Source organism: Taeniopygia guttata, chromosome 3 (genome assembly GCF_048771995.1).
Source record: "Taeniopygia guttata chromosome 3, bTaeGut7.mat, whole genome shotgun sequence".
Lineage (NCBI taxonomy): Eukaryota > Metazoa > Chordata > Aves > Passeriformes > Estrildidae > Taeniopygia > Taeniopygia guttata.
This window is the reverse complement of record NC_133027.1, coordinates 12,438,171-12,464,065: the sequence shown is the minus strand read 5'-3', so window position 1 is coordinate 12,464,065 and position 25,895 is coordinate 12,438,171. Positions and strand designations below refer to the sequence as shown.

Sequence of the window (25,895 nt, the reverse complement as noted above, 5' to 3'; positions counted from 1 at the left end):
TCCAGGTGTCTTGATAGGAGAAAATCAAGTCTGGACCTCCCTGTGGCTTCCACACGCCACTCTCAGCTGCACCAGCGCCGCCTCCCCCGCTGCTCCCCAGTGGGTCACGGCTGGGAGCTGGGACCCCGCGTGGCTCCAGACTGACCACGCTGTTCAGGCTGTTGCTCCACGCGGTGGGCACCAGCTGTCACTGGTATATACACTGTATGCCGAGGCGGTCGCGACACAAAGCACAGACCACAGGCGGTCTCAGATGGCAATTCTTTATTATTGAACATGGCTGACCTTTTATAAACTTTCTAATTGTTTATACTTCTTCTACCCCAACTATTGGCCACAAAAAAATCAACATAACACCACTGGTGAACAGTAACAGTGACTTTAGTTAACTTTCTAAAAATACTTTGTCCGTCTGCAGTGCTCTCCTTATCTTTCTTCAGTTCTTCTCTTCTCTCAGTCTCCTTGGTAGCAGCCTTGGAGAGAGCTCTTTAACAGCTTCTTCTTGCCTCTCAGCTTCTTTTCGCTCCTTTAGCTAACAGGCCTGCTGTTAGCCCCTTCCACAGTAATTCATCCATGAGGGGCAAGAAACAAGTAGAGCAGAATAGGATTAAAAAGTCTAGTGACTAATTAGAATTGGTTAAAGTCTGACAGACCTTGAGATGACACCAAAATTAAGCATCCTAGAGTGTAGCCTACAGCACACTACTCGCATTTCTATATTCAGGAAACATGTTTTCTTCCTTTTACGCTGTCTTAATTTAAAAGCTGAAAGATTCAAGAGGAATTACTACATCCTCCAATGAGTCCATGAAGTTTTCTCTCAATGATCTCCTTAGTGTTACTGCAATCTACTATTCAAGTATATGTGACAACTGTCACAGTAATCTCATTAAAAATGTGTACTTTGTTCAAATAACCATCACAAAAATCAGTCATAGTAAGGCAGATAAGACAGAATCAGTATTGATATTGAAAATCTATTATGGAAGCCGAGAAAGGCAGAATCCAAAAACTTCAGAAGTGTGTATATAATATACTCATTTAGTTGAAAAAAACTAATACATGTTTATTAGAACAAGTTTGGGGTTTTTTTAAAATCTCATTTTTTCTACTTTGGATAGCTTCACCTCAGCAGTCTACAAATTATTTTTGCTGTATTAAACTAGTGAAACAAGGATATTTAGTCTAGATTTTTAAGTTCCAGAAGGAAGTATTATGCAGTGTTACAAATGAAAAGCTACGTTAGGTTCCTAATTTATCAGTAAAATACCTAACTGCAGAATGATATCAGCAAGAAATTCTATTACTCTGGAAGAGCAGGGTGATATGTTAGAGAACTCTACCTTTCCCGACACTGGAGAAGAAGGAGTAGCACAGGCGTTGGAATAGCTACTGCTGTCTGCAGGCTTCACTGAGGACTGAGCGGATCTGTCATCTGAGAATTGTCTGGAGAGCAAAATGTCTTTTTCTTTGTACTTCTTTGGCTGGTGGAGTGCAGGAGAAGTAGATTTCACTGAAACCCTACAAAGGACATACTTTGAGTTTCACAAGCAGTCACTGAAAATTTACATCGACCTGCCAGCCTACTGCATGACCACATGTATTACAGCAACTACAAAATCTATTAAAGCCTAACTAAAAACTCATACTGACCATTCATTGCTTTTTAATGCTACTGTTAAACTTCTTCTGCTACTTCTCAAACATCACAATTCATGGACAATATTCCTGACTGCTCTCTCCAACAGCAGCCCCAGGTATGAAATACTTCTCTTTGGGACTACAATGCAGCATACAACAGTATAACACCTTCAAACTGTACTTCCGCTGTTTCCACCTCCTATTACTAGCAGAAACTTAAGTGATACTTGTATACATAAACTGCAACCTACAGTGAGCAGAAGACCTCAGCATCTTACTTTTCAGCATGAGAGAAGTCAGACAATTCTGTTTCTGTTGAGCTGTTTCTGCTGTTGCTTGACATCCATGTAGATGCCAAAGGAAGTTCTTCACAAGTCACAGGCCTTGGTCTCTGGCCAATTCCTGAAGGCTGCTGTAGACCTGCAGACTGTTCTTCAGCACTCAGAACAGCTGTAATTGCTCTTACAGTTGTTTCATCAACCTCAGACCACAGCTTAGAAGGAGCTCGCATGCGACGCAGAAACAAGCTGTGCCACTTCTGCCTGAGTTGCAGCAGCATACCAGCAGCCTGCAATAAATTCCAATTCTGTTAAATACTGATGAAAAGTAGATCACACAGGTAAGAGAACCCTGTCTTTTCCATATCAGGCAGCACCTGGCATTCTAATATAAACGGGGCCCACAATTAAAGGCAAGACTAAGGTCTTGGGGAAGGGGAATAATCCATATTTAAATTAAGATGTTAATTTGCTTTCTTTTCCTTGGGTGCAAGGTAATTTTGGAAACATTTCATTTAGCTCGGTAATAAACTTAGCTTTGTATTGTAATTCCACAGACCTTTTTTTTTCCTTCTTATCTTTCAAGAAAACCCAATCCTTTCATGCTTTATGCCCTTCCTCTCAAATCAGTCTCTACTCATGCACTCTTCAGTCATAGTTGATGGAAAAGAGCTCTAAGTGATATTTTTCTTACATAGACACCTGGTCAAATGTGATGACTAAATTCAGAAGACTATTGTCTAATTCTGCTACCAGAAATGCTTCCATTACAATAAATTTAAAAAAATCACTCTTCTGGACATGTCTAGGAGAGAGAGTATTATTATTAGAGTTGGTAAAGTTGTGTGTTTCATGACCCATAAACTGCCTCCTACCACAGCCACAGCTCCTCAATGACATAAAGACTTCTATTTCAAAGAGATTTTGAAATTTATCCTTCCAAAATCTGACAGCAACTTTCTTTCAGCAACTTCAGCTTCAAGTGCTCCTTTTTTGATCCGATTTTGGTTATCCTCTCAAAGAAAGAAGAACACAATATGCCAATGTGACTGTTCTCTCAGCTCCTGTTCAGATTTTGGCTATCCCAGCTCGTGCTATGGCCTGATGGAGCACCATGCAGGCAGGACAGGAGGCCAGAAGGAGCAGAAGGGCCCTTATGCAGTCACTGTCACCTGCAGCTTGCTGTCCCTTGCAGCCATTATCTTTTGTCTGCCAGTCTCTTCAGAATCTGCTGACGTGTGGAAAGGGACAAAACTGCCAAGCTCAGATATAAAACATCATACTGCCCAGAAAGTTTTTGAAACAGACCCAACAGCATCTGGATTGCTGAGGCTTTCCTGGTCCCTTTTGTGAGAGACAGGACACCCACATAATATGGAGGAAGAGGAATGAGCACTCTCAATGTTGAATTAGGTGACTAATTATTCTCTTTCTTTTTGCTGACAAGTAAAAGAATAGAAAGGTACGGGTGATAGGTGATGAAACACTGCAACTTGGATGTTGAATACACGGATTCAGGCGACAGACAACTCTGTGCCAAAGGGGATTGAAGCCGTTTAATTATTGATGAGCTTGTGAAGTAAAGGTTAAATCACAGAGTACCTAGTTTGAGAGACCGAAATAGACCATGACATTCTTGGAGAAAATTCTTGGCTACTCAAATGTTACAAAAACCTTTTCACATCTTTTTACAATTCCTCTACATGAAGCAAACCCAGGAGTAATTTCTTACTTACTTCAGGGTCCAGTTTGAGATGGAGCCCTTCATCCAGCTTCAGCAGTGCCAGATCAGCAGATGTCTTGTCCTCCATCTCACTGTCGCTGCTATCATTAGATACCCCTCTCCCTGAATTAAAGACAAAAGGTGCATTAGCATTTCCATATTTTTTCTACTATTATTTCTACACAAAAACCCGCATACTACGGTATTACCAGCAACAATGTTTTTCCTTCTAAAATTGACTTTAAATGTAAACATTTGTAAAACTACCTCTTCTTTTCTGCAAATACACTGCAAAGTCTTTGCTCCAGATAGCAGCAATCAAGCCAGACCGGCTGAAGGTCCTACTGTGTAAAAACCTGTATTGATATGATGTGACCCAACTCATGTACCTTCACCAGTATCCACAGGCCACTATACAACTTTTGCCTAAAGCTGTTTGCAAAATCACACATGCCTCTATTTCCTAGTAAAACAGCAGATCTAAAGACCTAGTAAGAAAAACAAAAAATCTATACATATAGCTATTAATTAGGATTCTTTATTTTTCTTAAGTGCAATTCAATCAACATGAGCACTACTCTAAGGTTCACAGTTTAAAAGCAAGACAGGAAAGCTCTAGAAATAAGTTGGACTTTTAGTTTGATTCAAACTATGACAACTAGAAGCAGTTATTTTTGCTTCCATTCCAAGAGGACTCAATGTAAATCAGAAAAAAAGAAGGAAATTTCTATATATTCTCTATTACTCACAGTTAATAGTACAGTTAACTGAAATTAAAAATTATCAGTAGAACATGTCTTGAAAATGTATGTGTTAGCTAGAAGCAACATGACGTGTTTGCCATATTGATTGTTTCTAAATTATTCTGTTTGAATAATCTGGTTCAATGTATCAAATAAAGTAGTCTGTAGAAAAAGAACATGCATACTACACTTCTCAGTACCAGTACTACAGTTCTCATTAGACACTGTGGCTGTATTCTTTCCTTACAAACTATACTACAGTTTCTGAGACCCTACAACTGTGTAATTTATGGACTTGAATATGTAAGGAATCCCAAAATGGAGAGATTTATTACAGAACCAACAAACTCTTCCTGAATAGCTGCAGGAATTATAACAGCGCTATGTTCAGAATCAGGCAATACATGTATTAAATATTACTGAAAAATAAGTTTTCCATGTCACACGCTGATGTATAGCAACGGAAACATCCCAAATCCAGACTCCAGCGTACCTCGAAAGGATGAAGATGCCTGCAAGGCATTACTTGGCAGTCTGGCTGGTCCACAGAAGAGGGCCACCGTGACAGGTGTCACAACAGAGCAGCACCTGATGTTTGCTGTCTTGTGAGCTCTCGTCATTTCATCATATATAAGCCAGTCTGTAGGGAGAGCCTGGATGGCTGCAGCTTGTCCATTTGCTGGGGCAATCTGTGCAAGAGCAGGTAAAACCAGGCTATTATACCCTCTACCTGTAATTAATGTAAATTTGAACGTATTTCTCATTTTATCCAGAGACACTATGGATGCCTCAACCTGGCAGTGCTCAAGGCCAGGCTGGGTGGGGCTCTGAGCAACCTGGACTAGTGGAAGGTGTCCCTGCCCGTGGCAGGGGTTGGAATGAGATAAGCTTTAAGGTCCCTTACAACCCAAACCATTCTATGATTCTGTATTTTGAGAACTAAATACACATACAATTATATACATATAAAAATATACATGCACATAAAAAAGCGTGAGAGAATTCAACCAGATTCATAAATTATCCTACCATGATAAAACAAAATATTTTGCTTTAAAAAGAAATGTTAAATAAAAGTTTCAGAGAAAAACTTGCTTTTAAGAATAGGGATCATTATATCTTTAAAACAATTTTATAGCAGGGCAGTTTTTTTGTCATTTTGCCTTGTTCCATCTAGAGAAAAGACTAATTGAAATGATGGAAAAATGAATCAACTCCAATTCTATCAGCTGGGTAGAACGGTATTTTCTAAAGCTGTAGTGTTAAATGCCTATACTGCTTTTAAAGTACTGACAAATAGGAAAAGACATTTCTAAAACACGTGACAGATTTTAGTGCCCTTTTTTTTGAACTATGAATTCAAAGTGTCTTTACCTTTTTATACTGAGACTGACCAAGAACAGAGGTAGGATGAAATCGCACTTTCGTCTCCTTTGATTCCGTCAACACCAGGCTGTCTCTGTCTACATGCACAAGATTGGGATACATCCCGGCCACTAAGGCACCTTTAATTACAGCCCAGTTCTCAGAGTTAGTATTAACATCTCTAATATCAGCTCCTCCTCTGGCTCTCACAAAACCTGACAAATGAAAGAGACAAAACAGTGCCATGTTAGCTTGTGTTTGGTTCTCAAAAGGAGTCAGAAACTAAAGGTGAAATAAATGACTTCTTTGTTGCATTTTTCACCACTGCCAACCTTAACAGCACCAAGAAGAAACCATTACACTGAAATCCTTCCTGATAAGGGGTTTCATACTAACACAGAATACCACTATTTTGTACAATATAAAGACATTTCCTATGGGAATAATTCATTAAAACATGAAATGCAGTGGCATGTGGAGATGAGGGTGCTTTCAGTTAGATCAGCCACAATTCCTCATCTGCACCATACCCTGCATGAATGTGTGCATGAAGGTGTATTTCAAATTAAGGAAAATTACACCAGTGGACACGATTTTTGTTACAATTTCTATATGCTTGACTTTAAAACAATGTTAAAATTGTTTCCAACTTCTCTACCTGAGGCTCTAAGCTGGCCAAGCACCTGTGTTCTCATTCCTGCAATGGTTTCCATTGTGGCTTGGGATAGGAAGTTCTTTTCACAGAAGGCTCTCTCCCAGCCGTCACTGCGTGCCTTCTGCCATGCCTGAAAATGTTTTTACATTTGCCTATTAATTTGAAGGACTTAAACTAAAAACTGCATTTTTTTAAAATATTACATTTATGTCAATAAAATGAATGCAAAACCCACTCTAAAAGTTAATGTATCAAACCAGATTATTTTTTCTGTTCAACAATTAGATTCTCTTTATGTGTTCACTACAGTGATGATTATGTCAAGTTAAAACAATAAATAAAGATCATTACATTAAGATCATGATTCAAAGTTCAGTGTAGTAGGATGCAAAGAGGCACATTGTTGGAACATTCAAAATTTTATAATGTTTGAAACAAAACATACTACAAAAACAGTTCCCTCTTCTGTGGACCAGCCAGACTGCCAAGTAATGCCTTACACAGGAAAGGCACTAGGCAAAAAGAAAGTCTTCTCTGAGCACTTAATCACAGTCTGCCACTCTACATCCAACTGGTGCATCTGCATTTTGCTTGAATGTGCTGTGATTAGTACTCTCTGAAATGAAAGACTACCTGGAAAGCCCTGAGCAGGGCCATGTGGTCACTGAACGTTCCGGCAGCAAAACGCTTCCTGCACAGCACGGCTGCACGCTTTTGGGAGGCCAGCGTGGGCAGCACAAAAGGGTCTTGGCAGGCAAGAGCACAGGCAATGGTCAGAACAGGATCCAGGCACTTCAGAACTACAGCATACAACACCATTTTACCGAGGTGTGGCTCTACAGGTAATTCAGTGAGGTGATAACCAAGCTCAGTGAGATCTTCCCAAGGGTCCATGGCATCTATGGTCTGTTCATAAACAAACAAACAAACAAATAAAGGAGAGGGGGATGGGTACAGTGGACAAAATCAATTTACAGTGAAAGCAGAAAGGATGTGAATAATGGACATTAACTAGACTTGTTTCCAAACACTACAGAAGCAAGTCAAACTATTAACTGAGACAAGACTTTGAAGCACTCTCTTCCCTTGACATGGAAAAACACATCCCTACACACAAAATGAAAACAGACAATAAACAAAACTTCAAAACATCCTTAAGTAATTAAAAACAGCTTCAGTACAAACTGAAGTCAGTAAACTGCTACACCACAAATTTGGGATCAAACACAATTACAATCTAAACCTACTCCTTTTCTGACCTTAAGCATATGCACAGCATTTCTCACAGTTACAGCAGGCGGAGGATCAGGAGCTTTCATAAGAAAGTCTACAATTGGACAATTAACTGGAGACAGAATTTTTGTGTACAAACAGATCTCCTGCAAGGTAAAAGGCAGAACAAAAAAAGATTACCAAGATTTGGAAGCAGCCGCCAAACACATGATTTGTTGCAATTAATAGTATGGTTTGAGGGCATTGTATTTTTTAAAGTTGTAGTTTCTAACTGAACATGCACCTGAAGCGGCATTCTTAGAAGTTCTGGAGATTGAAATTCCAACATATTCTGAAATCGGAGCCTGCTGAAGAGACGAAAGCAGACTCCAGGCTGACAGCGCCCAGCCCTTGAAAATAAAATATGGAAGGTTGTGAAAATGAGGATTTCTTTCTAAAAACAAAACCAAAAGCCAACAAACAGACACAGAAACTCAGAATGGAAAAGAAGAGGCAGTACTATGAAGAAAGTGTTGTTAAGTCACACACAAAGTGAGAGTTTTCTAATCATGAAGTATTTTTGAGAGTGTGGCAATTTTTTACTGTAATTTTAACCCAACACTGAGAAATCTGGAGGAAAGAAAAACAAGGCTTATCTAATGTAAAGTGCTGTGGGTTTTTTGCTAACCTAAGACCAGTTCAAATCTCAATCATCCTTTGTTGTGAGGAACCAGTTGCAAACTTTATTGTTTCCCCTCACATCCCCTAAACAGAAGTGATGCTTGGAGTAAAAGGTAGAATAAAGATGAAGTAACTTGTGAGTGAATGAGAGACAGCAAATTCTCTCAGTCATATACATCTATGTGCATACGTGCAGCTTAATGCCAATATGATTGATTAAACAGGCATTTGTTGCTACATAAACTTCTGAGCCCTCACCCACAGTGCTGGGAAGAATATAATCATGGCCTGTTAAGTCATGGATAGCTTGGAGAAAGTGAAATAGGCAGTCCTCTGCCGACAGACATGATGTGAAAACACCCCACTGGACATTGTGACTGCTGGTGCTACATGGGAGAAAGAGGAAGGAGAACAAATTAATGGGGGGAAAACAACCCAGACCTTTGGGAAATGCCTGAGCGTCACTTTTCTACAACTTGGGAGATTATTCCAAGGAAATACATGCTGACGCCTACTCACCTGCAGAGAATGAGTGTTGGCCACTATGCAACACAACACTGGACTAGGCCAGAAACAGCTATTCTGTTGTGTGCTTTATTCTAAACATAAAGGACTGTGGATATCTGCAAAATGGAAACCACTATGAGGCATTTATTACCTGCCTTTTCTCTGGATAGCACTGGCTTTTGAAATCCACCCCATTTTTACCATTGTAACACGACTCAGTGCATCAAAAGACTTCTAGAAAAACAAAGAAAGGAATGCAAACTGAAAACTCAATAGGGTACATGAAATACAAGTTACTAGTTATTTAGATTACCAACAGAAGTTTTCTAAAAAGTATGAAATAGTAATATATACAGCAGCTTCTGACACAAAGGTACCTTCTCAATTTTGAGTGAATTAATGAGGGTATCTCCTTTCTAGTATCTTAATGCTCCACAATTTTTGAAATTCAAGATTTTAAAGGTTTTTTAGACAGATAGCTTACAGTATTTGTCTTAAAACAAATGCATGTTGAAACTTTTCAGCAAGGACTGTTGCCTGACAGGCACTAGCTCTCAGCTAGTAAAAACTTTTTTTTACTTTACTGTAAAGTCATAAATAATAAAAAAAAAAAAGTTCTCCAAAATTTATGCACTGTGTGTTTTAGAATCACACTAGGAAAATTTATGGCAGTCCTACCTCTTTCACCTTGCCTGAGTCAATGACAAACACCACATCACTGACTGTTATGCTGGTTTCTGCAATATTAGTAGAAAGAATCTGCAAAGAAAAAAACCCAAACCACCAAAACTGTAATAACTGTAAAAGCAATGGCAAAATAGGTCATTGTGGCATTGGAAAAAGTCCTCTAATACTTGCAATTTTGCGAATGCCAAAAGGTGGACTTTCAAGCACTTTCTTCTGGTACAAAGTCTGCATACTTGAATGAAGCATGAAAACTTGGTATCTAATGCAAGACAAAAGGAACATTTTAAGGATCCTTAAAAGGAGCAATGAAAAGCCACAGCAACTAAAGGTTTTACCTGTGAGCATTATCAGTGAATCTCTTATCATCGAAAACAATGCGGTCTCTCAGGCTCACTATCTCATCATACCCAGGAAGAAATATTAAAATTGCTCCTAAAAAAGGAAGTGGGTTTGCAAAGTTAAACAGAAAATTCAAATACATGTCGAATAGCACTCAGAAGGTTTTAACGTTTGTGGATTGCTGAAAAAAGAGCATGATTCATCAGAAGCCAAATCCACAACCACTGGTTAGGTATTTACCTACCTGCATCTGAACTATGACAGATGCTGTGAAGTAAGTGCATTATCAGATCCAGATCCACTTTTTCATCATCAAAACTGTGATGATAAGCTGTCAGTAGCTCTCTGTCCTCTGCACTAAGGTCACTAGCACTTTTTTGGACCAGGGAACTTTCATCCATGTTTCCAAATCCGAATGAAGCGCTGTAACAGAAAATACACCAGAATCAAGGCTGCCCCTTCGGGTTTGCATTGAGCCATCCACTCAAACTTAGTTCAAGACCAATATGACTATTGGTCTTGAATTCTGATGTTTAAGTGTAGCAGAAGGGAATCACCATACTATTACTGTTTACTGATTTCAATGTTAACCCAGTGAAGGATGCCACTTTATTTATTAGTGTTAACTTTAGTTTTCTTCAACTTCATTGAAACACAACCATAAGCAAAGGAAAGTATAAAGATACTTCTCGTTTATCTGTTCAAGTAAAAATATTTAAGAGATACGTGTTCTCCAAAAATTTCCCACTAGCAGAAACTACACTAAGAGAAATTATAGTAGAGATAAGCTTTACAAAACACTACCTCAAGTACGATAACTGTAAGTTAATCAGAAAATCATTCTTGAATGGCCTAGTGTACACATTACTTCTGTAAATTTTCTTTAATATGCCTATTGCATATAAAAAGGATAAATAAAAACACATGACAGATTTGTTTCCAAAGTAAGCATGTGAAAAGTATAGAATTAGCAAGTTGTGCAAACATAAACAATATGATACTAAGTACAAACGTTTTTGCTGTTTATTTTTTGAAATATTCCTATTCTTAAAAAGAGGTCTTGCCATTAAGTCCAGATTTTAGACCATGAAAAGCTAAAACCTGTTCTGATTAAAAGAACAGAAACCTCAAATTTCCCATCACAACCGTTTGTATATCATATACAACTGATTCTGCAAAACAGTTACAACTGACCTGTAGGATTCCAACAGATGAACAACCTCCGTCTGTCCAAAGTGCCTAGCCCAGTCCACAGCCATCCTGAAATAGTTGCACAAGTATTTTTATTAGACTTTTCCCTTCAAAAGATGAATATGAAGAGCGCATCAGGAGAGGCAATTGACACCAGACTTTTGTACCCATTTCTGTACTGACATCCGTACTGTTATTGCTGGATCTGCAACTTCCCATTTGAAAGTGCATGAATAGGTGTTAACAGCTGTCTGACTTTTAGGTGACTACAGTTCTTTACCACAAAAGAATGTCCGTTTTACACAGGAGCAAACATGCACAAGGAAGTGAGGAGGAAGAAAGTGCCATTCCTTTAAAAAGTCCACAACAAGGTGCAGAGATCAGACCTGCCTGTTTGCAGTATCCTTGAAGTCATCTCAAAAGGTCACACCCCAGGCATAACATTTGGCTATTTCATGTCTTTCAGAAGCTGTCCTCCTCACGATGCAGTTCACTGTTTTATCTTTAAACTGCATTCCTTCCCAAGTTTTTTCAAATGTTAGTACCAAATATCAGACCCCTGGAATCCTAATTCTTATCATTCCATACAACAATTATTTACTGTACTTCCCTGTTTATATGAAGACATAATCCATGACCACAAAACCTGAGTTTCTACAGATTCACAAATATTTTTACATGCTACAATATATTTAGAAACATAACAGAAAGATCTTCTGATATGGGTAACTCCATGAAAATAGGAATTGCCAAATATTTTGGTCCAATTCAGTAGATTACAGTTGTTCTGCTAACCAGTATCTTAAATAAGACCTACTGAAACAAAGTTTATAGCTCATAATCAAGACCATGTAATTAAGAATTCAATTTAGAATTTACAGAAAACAATGTGATTATCAGGAGTTAGAAATTGTTGAGGCTGTCAAAATCTATAGTTCTTACAGCAGTGTGATAAGTTAGCAAATTAATTTAGATGTTAAACAATTTTCTTTCTCTCTCCTATATTGACACATAAATCTATGTTTTGGTTTCTCTGTTTTTACCAGCCATTAGATGATTTGCAGTGGATACTTGCTCCCATGCTGATCAACTGTTCTACTTGACTCAAAAAGCCTCTCCCTGAAGAAATCATCAGAGCAGTTGCACCAGTTTCACTGTGCCTATAATCAACTGAGAAGTACAAGAAAAAAAAAATCCAGCAAAACCAAGAGAAATGTTATTTTTTCATCTAAATATAGTACAAATATTGCTTTCAAATTCCAGCCCAAAGAGAATTTGTTTCCTCACTTTATCTCTGAAGTTAGTTCATATGAATTCTACACTGTTTTAGAAACACACTTCTGTCAATACTTCAAAACAACAACTAACTAAACAACCCATTATTTCTGCTAGCCCTATCATTTTTTCAGTCGGCATCAGAATGCAAAGGTAACACCATTTGAAACTGGAGATAAAAGTAGCCATAAAAATCTAAGTAAATTTGAGGTTGCTTTTTTTTATGTAATAACACATGAAACTTACCACTGACATTTTCAGTTAAAATAAGATTTAACAGCTGAGCAAACAAATCAATATCTTTATGCAACCAGATGTCAGAAAGACAGGAATCCATTTCTTTTACTATCCACGATTCAAGGCAATTCACATCTTTTTCAGTCTGAAGATAAAAAACAATATTGAAAGCTTAATCTCTTCCAAGAGTTGTCTTTATTCTTATACATTACCCACAAAGAATTGGAATGGTTATTTTTCCCAGCAGCAACAGAAACCCAAATATATCAGTGTAGACATACCAGCTCAGGTATCAGTTAATGCATTGATTTTGTCATATGCAAGTACGAACACAATGGCAGTCGAGCCATTTGATCTGAGGAAAAGCTGTGTGCAACCACCCTATCTGAAGAGCACACTTCAGCTAGAGCAGTTCATCCTAATCAAGTAATCTTTAAAATACGTTAATATCCTGAAAGACTCAACAGAACTGTAGAAAACAGATTTTAAATGGCTAGAATACAACACAAATATAAACATCTCTTCCGACAAAAGAAAAAACTTACCAGTTGATTAAATACTGTGTCACCACCATCATCCAACCATTTGTACTCCTCATTTGTCCTTGGAACTGATTTTTGTCTCCGAGATGTCCCTTTGTTAGTGTTATCTAGAGCTGAACACCACTCAGCAAGAGTGTTCTTCTGTTTCTCTTCTAGAATGCAAAGTATTCCCCAAGAAAGTTTTAGAGTCATATTTCTTATCCATTGTTTTCTACTAAAAAAGTTAGTTACAGCAGGTTTTACCAAGTTTTACCTATTCAACCTCTTTTATTTAGTCTAGAATGCTACTACCAGTCCAACATAAATGACATATTTAAGGGTACCCAAAGGGCGCCACTGCAAACAAGGGCTATAAAAACAAGGTAAAACCCAACACTTTGGTGTTTAAGCCCCCAAAACCTCCGTTATTCCAAACTACTGCATTCAAAGTATCTTCCTTAAGTAATCACCTTCCACACAATCTCAGACCAGATCTTTTTCCACAAATGGAATTCTGAAGACGAGTGATACAGTCCCTGCATGTAACAACTTACTTTTCTACACAAGTGGAAGAAACCTTAGAAAACACCAGGGTCCTAACTGAACTTTTCTGACCCCAGTGATCAGAGGTGAGCACTGTGATCAATATCCAGTTAGGACTGTATGTTATAGCTTTGGGGTTTGCATTTTTTAAAAATTTTTCTTTAAATAATCACTGGGATCATTACTTTCAGTTGCCAAGAAAACTTCTGAGCAGTATCTACTTAATCAACTTAAACCCAATGATGTTTAGCTCAAGAGTGTTAACACTTAAAAAAATACATCCATGCCTGAAGAAAGCAGTGAAAAATGTTACTGAAGGGAATTTAGTGCAAGATGTACAAAATCATGCCTGCTTTAATAGCTGCACTTTAATTTGCACCCAAAGGTACAGAGCATCCTATGCTTCTTTAGTACTTATGTGGGCAGAGCCCCCAGTTATATATAGCTCTACAGCATAACAATTAGAAAAAAGATGACATTTATCAACTGAATGAAAAAAGAATGCAACCACTGAATCCAAGTGATTTTTTTTCTTTAATTGCATAAACTATTTCAAAAATGTAAATATTGAGAGCTTAAAGACGCTGTCATCTAATCACATCTCATTTAATCTCCTGACTCTGGAATTTTAACAGAAAATAATCCTGTTAACTGTTTGTTCAATCAATGATTCTTACTGCCAACCCTTACAATTAACAAATCCACTGACCTTGCTGCTTCTTTTCTTTGTACTTCACCATCTCTTTGTTTGCATACCCAGTGCTTCGTAAAATGTCCTCCAGAAACATCTCTTTAACTTGAAAAGGTCTCCCTTGGACTAAAATAGAAAAAATCCATAAAAGATTCTATATTCACTAGCTTCACTTACAGAATTAATTCTTTTAAAAAACTACCTTCACTGGAGTTTATTTTTCTCAAAACTGTACAAAACAAAATATTTCCAAAGTCAAATGCCACCTTGTTTCTCCTCAACCTCTTCAATTTTATGAAGTGTTATAGCAGGAGATGTTCATAAGATTGACAGTTATTAACTACAATTTTTTTAAATGAGAAAAAGAAAACAGCCGTGTTTGTTTAGGGTTACAAACAAGAACCTGCCATGTAAGTCTGCCATCTGGATTAAAAATGTAATTAATTAATAAGCAATTAATACAGCTTTTTGCAAGGTTCCACACAGAGACAGTACATCTTTATACTGAACTACTTTCTTTTCATGAGAAACATGTAAGAAGGCAGCCTTATCTCCATATCCTCAACTAATTCAGCAAAGCTGAGCTTTTTTTACTGAATACTTCTTGACAGATGAGACATCCCAGTGGCCTTTACCTTCTGGTAATTTATCCTGATTTCTTTTTCAACATGACTATTTTCCAGACATTCTCTGTGGACATTACAGGATGCTTTTTGCATGAAGATTAAAATCTCTACATTTTGATTTCTTGTTCCTTAACCTGACTCAGGAACACTCAGGATTTTCCTTCAGAAAGAACAATCCACAATTCACATACTTTTAGAAGCTGTGACAGAGGAAGCCTTCCAACACTGATCACAAACTCTGTGTACTACAGCGCTCCACAGCTACAAAATGTGGTTTTCTGTGGTCAGGATTTTGTCAGCCATATTGCTGAAGGAGACTCAAACCTTGTATATCACATTAACAGACAAAGCCGCTTCTTTTAATTCTTAAATTAACAAAAAGGGAAAAAAACATCTTTTAAATTGCTATTGGCCTGTTACATAACCAGCACAAACACTGTGGTAAACTGGAGAGATTGGGAGAGATTGCCATCAGATTTTCCAACACAAATTGACCAATCTGAAAGAACAGGAAGCTGCAAAAAGAGTAAACTGGAAAGTCATACAACAATCACAACTGAGGCACTCCCTTGCAAAAAAAATTCAGAGAACATGAAATCACGTGTAATTTCCAGATTCCTGTCTCCAACAAGCTGCAAACCTTATTCAACTGGGCAGAAATTCAAAACAGAGAACTAAGCACTTCCATCTGCAAAAAAAGAAAGGAAAAAAAGGGTTCCTCCTCACAAACATTTGCTAAAATAAACCAGTAAGCAATCCCATTTCCTAAAACCGTTGAGATTTTTTTTAAAAGGCTGACATGCAGAGAGTCTACCTGATTGTCAAATAAAGCATTTCTCTTGAAAGATACTTTTCAAAACACATTAAAGTTGGACATTACTGTTGAAAAAGTAAGAGGATTGCAAGGTGCCAGAGGAGGTCACCCATGCAGAAAACCTGCAAGCCAGGAGGGTGGGGCAAAAACTGCAAACCCACAAAAACCCCCCACCTCCCTCCCACACATTTACATTTTGCCTTTACTAAAGATCAGTCAAATGAAATTAAACCAGCAAAAAATGGTAACTTTTCTTTGCATTTGAATGTAGTCTAACTGCAGGTAACTGAGTCTGAACACAAAATAAGCGAAACTGGATGTCTTTTCTGAATATTTACCTAGATGAACAACTACTAATTTTCTTTAAATCAGAGAATCATGTAATCCTTTTTTCATGTGAAACCAAATCTGTCTAAGCCTGTATTTCTGAACTGAACTGGTACAGTTATCTGTCCAGTAACCAGTAACAACCTTCACAAAGCCTGAAGAGTAAGATCCTACTGGAATGCATTGATACATATCACACTCATGTAGCTTCTAAGTCCTGTATCAGCATGAAGACAGAACTTCAATAACCTCTTCCTACTTCTTCAATTAAGAGTGGAGGGGGGCAGGATGTATCTGCATTTACAGAACTCCCAGTGACTAAAACACCTCACTCTGAATGAGGTGCAAATAGTCAAGAAACAAGAAACCTGCATACAGAAGGAACAAGGATTCCTGTAATTCTCAGTGTATTAATCATGTGCCTTTACTCAGAATAATTTGCTACAGTTTAGTAAGATCTGTGAGTCTCAAGGCAGGTATACTCAGACTTAAAATCAAGACTTACTATGTATTACTGGGCAGCTTCCAAAATACCTAATGAAGAGATTTGCATCTAGAGCAGCACTAGAGAGAATTAGTTTTAAATTATTCTGGTTTTGCAGCACATCTCTCAGTTTTATTAGCAAGAAGTCGCTGAACCTATCCCTCTCATGTACTTCATCCTGTAACAAAAGGGGGAAAAAAAGATGAAAAACCATCACAGATTCAGGATCACAACTTCTGACAAAAACAAACTTCTCTAAAAAAAAAATACATGTTTTGGTGGCACATTACAGAGGCCTTAAAATGTGTGAGTCTAGTTTAACTAATAGGGTTTTTTTAAAAAACTATCCATAAAGAAACTAAAACACATCAAAAAGTTTTTATCAGCGCTGAGTGCGTTGCAATGCTGAAGCCATAAACACTTTAACTTCAGAGGCTAAAGTGAATATCTGAAACCTCTCTGATTGTGTATTTGAGGCCAAATTTCAAGAAAACACCACAAACTACAAATTTTGTTTTAATAAATTCTCACTTCACCATTGATAAGCATTTAAAGAAATGTATGACACCACATAATCAGAAAAACAGGCAAATTGCTTAGACAAGTCACACACAAAGCCTGTAAGTTAAGGCACATAACTGATTAATCATCTTTTTCATTCTTCTGTTTTGATCTATATTATGAATGAAGGAAACAAGGACTCAAAATACAAAGTTTGTAGGCTGACATCAAGAATGTATAGATCATTCTCATGCTTTTTAAACTTTGATAAACAGGCAGGCACCTAAACTTACCTTTTAATCTTCAGTACTTAAATCTTGCCAAAAACATTCCAGTTCCCCTTATTCAATTCCACAATAGGAATATTGACATAATCACAAATTAACAATCTGAATAATTTGCTAGCAATTAGACTCCACATTATCTTGAAAACTCTGGGCAAACAAATGGACTGAAAACCTGTATTGCTAAAACAAATGGTAAGAGAAATTCTGACACAATCACATTGAACCACATCAATGTAAGCCTCCCTAAGGATTTTCTCCTGACCACGGAAGTTCAGAAAAATTTACACTTCTGTCCTTCTCCACTCCTCCTGATTCCACACTTAATCATTGGCATGAAAATAAGACATTTTTACAGGAAAAACACAAACACACAGAAAAACACCAAACTGCACAAGACATGCATTCTACTCTGAGGACTCAGAAAGTCTTTAAAGTTGATTCAGATTCTACCAAACAAAAACACCTAAAGTGCTCAGCAAATTTAAATAAAACAAATGAGGACCTCATTTTCCAAAGCAATACATATTGCTCCACCCCACATGAAAGACCACAGGATGCTCACCACAATAACATGGGTCACAGTGGAGAGGGTGCTGTCTCCTGCCATCAGCGTGCCAAGAAGCATGTCATTAGTGCAGAATGTTACCAGTGTCTTTGGAGAAACCCTATGGATCACATCACAGAGACAACTTAGGGGGTTGCACCATTTAAAGCTTTCCATGGATCAAAAATTAAAGCAGCTGCTGACCAGAAGAGAAATTACAGTTCTCTCCTCAAAAGATTCATGCACACCACTTGTTTTTAAACTATGCCTTTTCACAGACATTTCCTAACAATTTGTAGTGCTTGCGCCCCAAAACTCTGGACAATGGATTAATTGAAAGAATAAGATTCAATTTTTAATAAATAAGAAGGAAAAGAGAACTGTGAAGAAACTCTGCATGTCATTCAATTTACTAGAAAATTCCATGTGGAAAACTAGGTTCCAATTCCTCAGCCTGTGCTTGGATATAGCCTTTGTATTTGTCTACACGTGGTAGGATGAGCCTGTCTGGACGCCAGGTGCCTACGCAAGCCACTCTATCTGTCCTCTCCATGGGCAGGGGAGAGGAAACACAACAAAAAGACTCCCAGGCTCCAGAGAAAGACAAGGAGAACGTGGGTCTCTCCCACAGGAACATGGGTCCTCCACGAGCTTCTCCAATATGGGTCCTTCCCATGGGCTGCAGTTCTCCAGGAACTGCTGCAGCACAGGTCCCTTTCCACAGGGTGCAGTGCTTCAGGAACAGCTTGCTCCAGTGTGGGACCGCACAGGGTCACAATCCTGACAGCAAACCTGCTTCTGTGTGGCTCCCTCCCCAGGGCCACAGGTTCTGCCAGGAGCCTGTTTCAGCAGAGACTTCCCAGAGGATCACAGCCTCCTTCAAGCATCCACCTGCTCCAACACAGAATCCTTCACAGGAGGATCCCTGCTGCACCACGGACCTCCACGGCCTGCTGGGCCACAGCTGCCTCACCATGGGCTGCACCATGGGCTGCTCTGGCACCTGGAGAATCTCCTCCCCTCCTGCACTGACCTTCCTGTGTGCAGATCTGCTTCTCTCACATGCTTTCACTGCTCTTCTTGAACTGCTGCCTCTGTTGTGCAGGTTTTCCTCCCCCATTCCCCACTGTCCCAGAGGCACTACCACCACCACAGATGGGCTCAGCCTTGGCCAGAGGCAGGTCTGTCTTGGCTGGCACCGGCTCTGTCACACACAGAAGAGGCTTCTGGCACCTCCTCACAGAAGCCTCCCCACAGCTGCCAAAGCCTTGCCTTGAAGACACAATTCATTACAGCTGACTAAATCACAAAGTCATCTGCGTGATCCTCTGGTTTTTCAGGAGGTGAAAATACTGAACTTTTACAATTCTATACCTGGGGCACAGTTAGCTGTCCCAATAAAAACAGAAATTGTCACTACTCTCTCTGGTACTGCCATCCTAAAAGAGCTGAAAAGTTCCTCTGTACTGTACTCTACAGCTTTTCTCTGGAAGACAGTTAAGAAAACCTTAAAAATTATATTTCTGTGTTACTATAAACACCTCTAAACATATCCACTCAAAATTTTTTTTGTCCACGGCTCAAAATATTGTTATCGCCCCCTTTCAGTGTTTCTCTGGAGTAATTGTATTGATTTTTCTCAAGCTGGATTTTCTGCGCTGCTTCCAGTAATTCTACCATTTTCACCTGACTCTGCTCTTCTTCTGCCAGCATAGTACTTCCATATATTAATCATCCAGCTTATTTGTGACACATCTTCACTAGCTCTTCTAATCTCTCAATATCCTTGTGAGCTTTCATGCACACATTTGAATTCTTATTGTGGCTTCGTTGTTCAAGTGCATTCATTTTCATCAGCTATGTGTTATCTTTGTTCACACAGGCAGCACAACCTTTAGCCATCTTCTGGTCACTCATATCTCAACTGCTGGCCCTTCCCTGAAATGTCACTTCACTACACGGTGCAAAGATGTAAAAACCCCAAACAATCCATTCATGCTCTGCTTAGAGACAAATTCATCAAGTGATACTGAAATCTCTACTTTTACATCACTTCATGTTATAAACACAGAAGCTGAAGAAGAGTAAATTTAGTCCAGACTAGACTGGTAAATAATGCTCAGCTTCATCAGTCGCATTCCAATTTTTTTGTTTTCCCTTTTATGGCTCCTATCAACTCTCACTACATAACATTTGTTACAGCATGCTGGTTTTCACACCTACCTTCAAAGCTTGCAGACCTTTTGGATCCGCACATGTTAAAAGCAGAGGGGGGGGGGGAAGAAGAAAGTGTAGACTTGATCTGAAAATCAGACAAGGATTTCCATGCATACACGCCGCAGAAGAAATCAACAGAAAATACCTGAGATTCTGTAAGACAACCTTCTACATGAAACTGCAAAACACAGGAAGTAAGCCATCCTTTTCACTCTTACGTATTCCTTACCTGCAGTAACATATCCCACCTGTGAGGCTGCAACCCAAACATACTGCAGTTTCAATGTACACAAGATTCACGAGACCAACACAAGATCAACCGACACTTAGAAATACCATTAGTACCTGCTTTCTAACCGGATCTGGTAACCAATTGTCTGGCCAATCTTCTCTCTTCTTTCTGCTGCCACTCTTTCAGCCACAGCAACAGCTGCTAAACGTCTTGGCTGAGTACAAAACACACGACAGGGAGTTCCATTCTTGTAGCAGTCATCAAGGATAAATTGAGGGATCTGTAAAGAAGTGGTTCAAATTTGCTTTTTGAGAAAGTCACAGCTTTGTTAGCACAGGGAAACCATTAACTGCATATCAATATTGCACATTGCAAAAGACTTTTCATTACAATTATCACAGCAAGCCAATCTGAATCAGCAGAAAATAAATTCCTAAGTATAACCTATTTAGGTTTTTTTTAAAAAAAACTTACAGTGCCTCCCTCCTGCTTCAGAGAAATCCAAAAAAAAAAAAAAAAGAAAAAAAAGCCCTGTAGATAATCTCTCATTTTAACACAAAAAATAGATTACTCTGGATACTAAGAACAGAACTAGCCTTAGAAGAAAAAGGGATATACAAACATCACAGCTATTTTCCCTTCAATATTTTGTATTATTTTAATGAAAAAATGGTATCTACCAGAAAATTGTGAGGAATCATTTATGCTTCTAGTACCTATCTAGAGGCCTAGTGTTTCAAAAGCAAGAAAATGAATTGGAACAACATTTTCAATCACACAGGAAAAGGAAAGCCTTAAAATAGCATAAAAGTATCCCATATCACAAATGTTACACAATTGGCATTAGTTTAGAATAAATACTGTTATAGTTTTTATTTCATTGAAGCAACATACCTGTGTCGTTTTTCCTGATCCAGACTCTCCTATAACTAAAACAATTTTATTGTCCCTTATGATTTGGACAATTTCTTCCTGTTTTTCAAGAACTGGTAGTGACTGCCTGAAGGAATCAAACTCTGATTCCCCTCTTTTCACTGGGACCTGGGGGATACCATCATTAAGTCGACCACTTGTCTTGTTTACTTCTTTGTTTTCTGCAAAGACAAGTTAAAAGTTTATTTATGCAGACACAGAGGAAGGTCACAAAAACACTGCTCAAAAACTGTACTTAAAAATTAACATTGCTGACTTTTTATGCATCCCTGTCGGTAAAGTGACAAACCCATCACACATTTAGACGTCATTTTTATAGCATGTCCTGCAGTGCTTGGAATAGATATTTTTCAAAACACTTATTACTTTCATGGGTATTTTGAAGAAAACCAGACTCTTCCACAGCATTGCTCCATGTCAAAAAAGCCTACAAAGAGCAAAAGGAGAAACAAACTAAACCAGAGAATACCAGCCTGGTGTATTTTGGTGGCGTTTGTATCTGCGCCCACATTTCACACCTGCAGTTCCCCCTAGAAATACACACTGACAGAGTTAAACCTTTAAGCTATTCCACACGTTTGCCTGAAATCATACCAATGCAAGCATGCTGTATCAAGAGCCCTGGCCCCCACACAGCAGTGCGATGTGTTAGAAAGCGGTGCATGAGCAGCCAAAAAACGGGCACATCTTCTGAGGGAGCCACTTCACATCCATCATTGCAAGTACCACTCTATAATTCCTTGAGAACTATTTTCTGGCAGAATGAAAAGCTCACTGTATACTCATTTATACATATTTAATGCCATTAACAGATTCATATACTAAATTTCAAGCTCTGTTGTACCAAGACAAACAGACTAACAGATCAGGAGAACTAAAAATACATTCTTGAGATGCAGAGAAAGGCAAATATTAGACTGTTCATTAACTTATCCCTTACATTCCTAAGACATTGCATTTCAGTACTTTTATTACAGCTTCCCTCTGTTCATATAACAATCCTATTAAACAACTAGAACAATTGAAAATAACAGCAAAGAAAGCACTTCAAGAACAGACACCACATATCAGAAACATGCAATTAAACAAGGCATACTGGTACAAATGTTTTCTGTTCACTACACCCATCTCTGCACACAAAAACACAGTGCAACTCTTCCACTTGTAGCTGCTAAAGCAATAATCTAGATGAAAACCTTGCTTAAAAAAAAAAAAAACCAACATTTTGACAGAAGTTTGTCTTTCAGTGAACTCTTCCATATTCGAGAAATCAACAAGTCTGGACAGTAGTCTCTTAAGGACCAAATCTATTTTGTAGAGATGAAGAAATAAAAACTAAAATTATTGATTTATCAAGGACATTAATTTCTATAAGCAGAACAGACAACCGCATTTTCTCATATAGGCATTCTTATGGCATCACAAGAACACTGACTCTTCAACCCCACCTCATAGTACTTGTGTGAAGCCACACTTCAAAATGTACTTCCAAAAAGATTTGGCTGGAACTGGCTCAAAGATTCTAAATTAACACAACACAAGGTGGACAACTCAATGTGCATAATATGACTTCCCAAGTTCCTCACAGCACCAGTTATAAAAGACCTTAAAAGTACGGAAAATTAATGCATTTGTTTGAAAGTGTCTGTTAGGACACCAGAGGGGACAGAGCAGAAAGAGGTTTGTTTTGTCATGGTTTCAAGTGGTGTTGATGGGCAAGTCCAAATCAGAACACATGCTGAACGTACCGGATGCAACAGCACAGACACTTCCTCGCTCTGTCCTTGGCAGGAGCTCCTTGCGTTCCTTAGTTGTGACGGGAAAGCGCTGAATTAGACTCCGAACGGCGTGTTTCGTACGGAGAGCCAAGTCACAAGTCATGACTACGTGTGCCTCTGACACATCCTTCTTCCTTACAGTCAGGTATCGATTGGCTCCTTTTCTGTCAGGGGGGAGAGAAAAGTTATTTTAGTAAAAAGGAACCTACTCTAGGTTAACTTTTATCTGTCAGGGTATGAGACGCTATGCAAATTCTTTGGAAAAAAAAAAAAACAGAAATCACAGTGAGAAGCTTTTTTAATGGAGCCATTAAATCCACAAAGTATAAAATCAAGCTGTCCCAAAATGCATGTCACAAGCTTTTCCAAGCATGCATACAGCAATGAACAAATATGCTCATTTCTGTAGCTACTTTTACACTTTTTTCTCTAATACTATTCCTTGCAACACAGTTGAGTATGTTGAAAACATCAATCAAGTTATCATTAGTCTTGAAATTCTATCCGTCTGCACCAAAGAACTGAAAATTGTACCCTGACTCACCCTTTGCTTTTAGACACCAGTCCAAGAGACTGACAGAGCCGGTGAACAAATGCTCTTTCAGTACTAGTGAAACTAGAAGGAAATTCCATCTCTAGAATGATAAATAATAATGAAAAGACAGTAACAATGCAACAGGCAGTAATCTTGACATCTCAATGTTACAGAACCACAGAATTGTTAGGACTGGAAGGGAGACCACCCAGTGCAACCCCCCTGCAGGGTCACCTGGAGCAGGTGACAGAGGAACACATCTAGGGTTTGGGATGTCTCCAGAGAGGGAAATTCAACGCTTTCCCTGGGCAGCAGTTTCAGTGCTCTGCCACTCTCAAAGGAAAGAAGTTCTCCCTCATGTTCAGGTGGAACTTCTTCTGTTTTAATTTATGGCCATTGCTCCTTGTCCTGTCACCAAACTGGCTGCACCACCTTCCTGGGACTCATCTTGGAGATATTCATATGCAGTAGTGAGATCCCCTCTCAGTCTCCTCTGGGCTAAACAGGACCAACCCCCACACCTTTCCTGATAAGAGATGCTCCAGACCTCTCGTCTCAGTGGTCTCTGCTGGACCCGCTCTATTAGCTCCCCGTCTCCGTGCTGGGAAGCCCAGAGCTGGACACAGCACCCCAGCTGTGCCTCACCGGGGCCGGGCAGAGGGGCAGGATCCCCTCCGTGACCGCCGCCAGCGCCCTCCCCGCAGGCTGCCCCCGGGCCGGGCCGTGCCGCGCACCCGCCTCGTCCCCGCTCTGGAACCGCTCCAGGGCCAGCTGCACCGCCATTTCCACCTCCTCGTCCACGCCGGCTTCTCTGAGGGGCTCGGCCCGGGCGCGCACCGCGGCGGCGGCAGCCCCGTCCTCCGCAGCCCCGCCGGGCTGCCGCCGCGGGACCCGCCTGTGTCGCGACATGTCCCCGACACGGCCCCACGCGGCCCCCACACGGCCCCGACACCGACGCGGATCGGGGACCGCAGCCGCTCGGCCCGAGGGGCGACGCTGGGGCGGGGCGGGGCTCGCCCGCAGCCGAGCTGGCCCGAACGGAAGGAAATTGGCGCTTTTCCCGCCGGTCCGGGGGCACGGCTGCCCAAGGCCCGGGCTGGGTGTGTGGCTGCGAGCAAAACGTGGCACTGGTACCTGTCCCGTCATAAATTACGTGCTTTCAGGGCATGGTATTAAACGTAGCTGTGGCGGGGGTCATCTCGGCCCTCAGCCTCCTCACTCTGTAAAGTGTTACTTGCCCTGCTTTTCCTGCTGTCCTTTGACTCCACACTGAAGACACGAGGTAGAAATTTAACCAAATCCACTTGGGCCTGACACAGGCCTCGCTATTGAAGGCTGCTGCTTCGGAAACATCATTAGGTCAGAAGGAGAGTACTTGGAAGAAGAACAAACTACTCCTCAGCTGAAATGGGCAATTAAATAAATAGAAAATAAACACTCACTGTCTGATGTAGCTGGCTGAAAAATAGCTCTTAAGTTACCTCTACCAAAGCTTTTACAAAGCTAACTTCAGCATAATTCTGCACTGAGAGATCACACTGCAGCGGAACAATTGATCTGTTCTAAGGTTACTTTAAATTTTTTTTTTCAGTTTTTCAGTTCAGGTATCTGACTATCTTCAATCAAAGTACATAATGCTAGTTCCTCATAGCTGTTTCTTGTGACATTCAGTACTGCCACCTCCAAGCACATCACAGTTATGGAAGATTAAACACTTCAGCTGAATAAGATGAGCATTCCTCTTATCATCCTTGGTATCAACAGTGAAAAATGAGAGTTCATAACTAATTTGAAAGAGTTACATCAGAAATCTTTAATTATGAACCCAGATCTCTTAACAGTTTCTGCCTCTTAACAGCATCAGCTTGCCTTCCTACAGACAAAAAGCCCCATGATTCTGAAAAAAGATTCCTCGGCTCAATTCTGCTCTCAGTTTGCAATCCTGTAAATACAGCAGTGCACAGAGAGAACTGTTGGGTTAGGGCTCATCTCTACAGCTAAATGGCGTGAAGCCTGAGTGCATCCTGCATAACAAATTCCTCAATACATGCCCTTCTCTTTTCACTGCTTTTTTGACTCTCCAATGCTATTAGAAGGGTGAAAAAATAGGAGAGTGTGGTCAGGCATGCACTGCCTGCTGCAGCCCTGCTAAATACTGACTTGCAGTCTGCACTCAGCATATGAATGAGCAAAGAATTGTGCTTACCCAAGCTCTTAGAAATGGAGATTTTATTCTTTATACGTATTCTCTTAATAAAAATTACTAGCTGTGGATTTTCGTATTAGAAATAACAACCTGTAAGTATTTAAAAATTCTGCTTTCATGAT

At 39.5% G+C, this 25,895-nt stretch overlaps 1 protein-coding gene across 1 annotated transcript; it reads right to left on the bottom strand.

Annotated features, from left to right (window-relative positions):
* Positions 1-249: 249 nt before the first annotated feature.
* Positions 250-24,476, bottom strand: LOC140683506 (3'-5' RNA helicase YTHDC2-like). The gene is made up of 26 exons (XM_072926017.1): positions 24,302-24,476; positions 23,577-23,667; positions 23,003-23,196; positions 21,216-21,415; positions 20,435-20,601; positions 17,891-17,993; positions 16,562-16,718; positions 14,308-14,415; positions 13,080-13,228; positions 12,544-12,679; positions 12,066-12,192; positions 11,026-11,091; positions 10,076-10,254; positions 9,828-9,924; positions 9,664-9,751; positions 9,484-9,564; positions 8,957-9,039; positions 7,922-8,027; positions 7,665-7,784; positions 7,039-7,311; positions 6,409-6,535; positions 5,760-5,965; positions 4,879-5,074; positions 3,656-3,765; positions 1,920-2,209; positions 250-1,521 (listed from the first exon to the last, which is right to left on the bottom strand). Exons 1-26 carry the CDS (start codon positions 24,474-24,476, stop codon positions 1,251-1,253), a joined length of 3,900 nt encoding a protein of 1,299 aa, XP_072782118.1. The 3' UTR covers positions 250-1,250.
* Between the last annotated feature and the right edge of the window lie 1,419 nt (positions 24,477-25,895).

Excerpts from the sequence above, each read along its gene's own strand:
- LOC140683506 (XM_072926017.1), bottom strand. The coding sequence starts at position 24,476 with ATGTCGCGACACAGGCGGGTCCCGCGGCGGCAGCCCGGCGGGGCTGCG. Across the intron at positions 13,229-14,307 it reads CAAAGAAAAGAAGCAGCAAG|AAGAGAAACAGAAGAACACT; the intron begins GTCAGTGGATTT and ends TTTGCATTCTAG. Across the intron at positions 9,040-9,483 it reads ACTCAGGCAAGGTGAAAGAG|AAGTCTTTTGATGCACTGAG; the intron begins GTAGGACTGCCA and ends TTGTTTTTCTAG.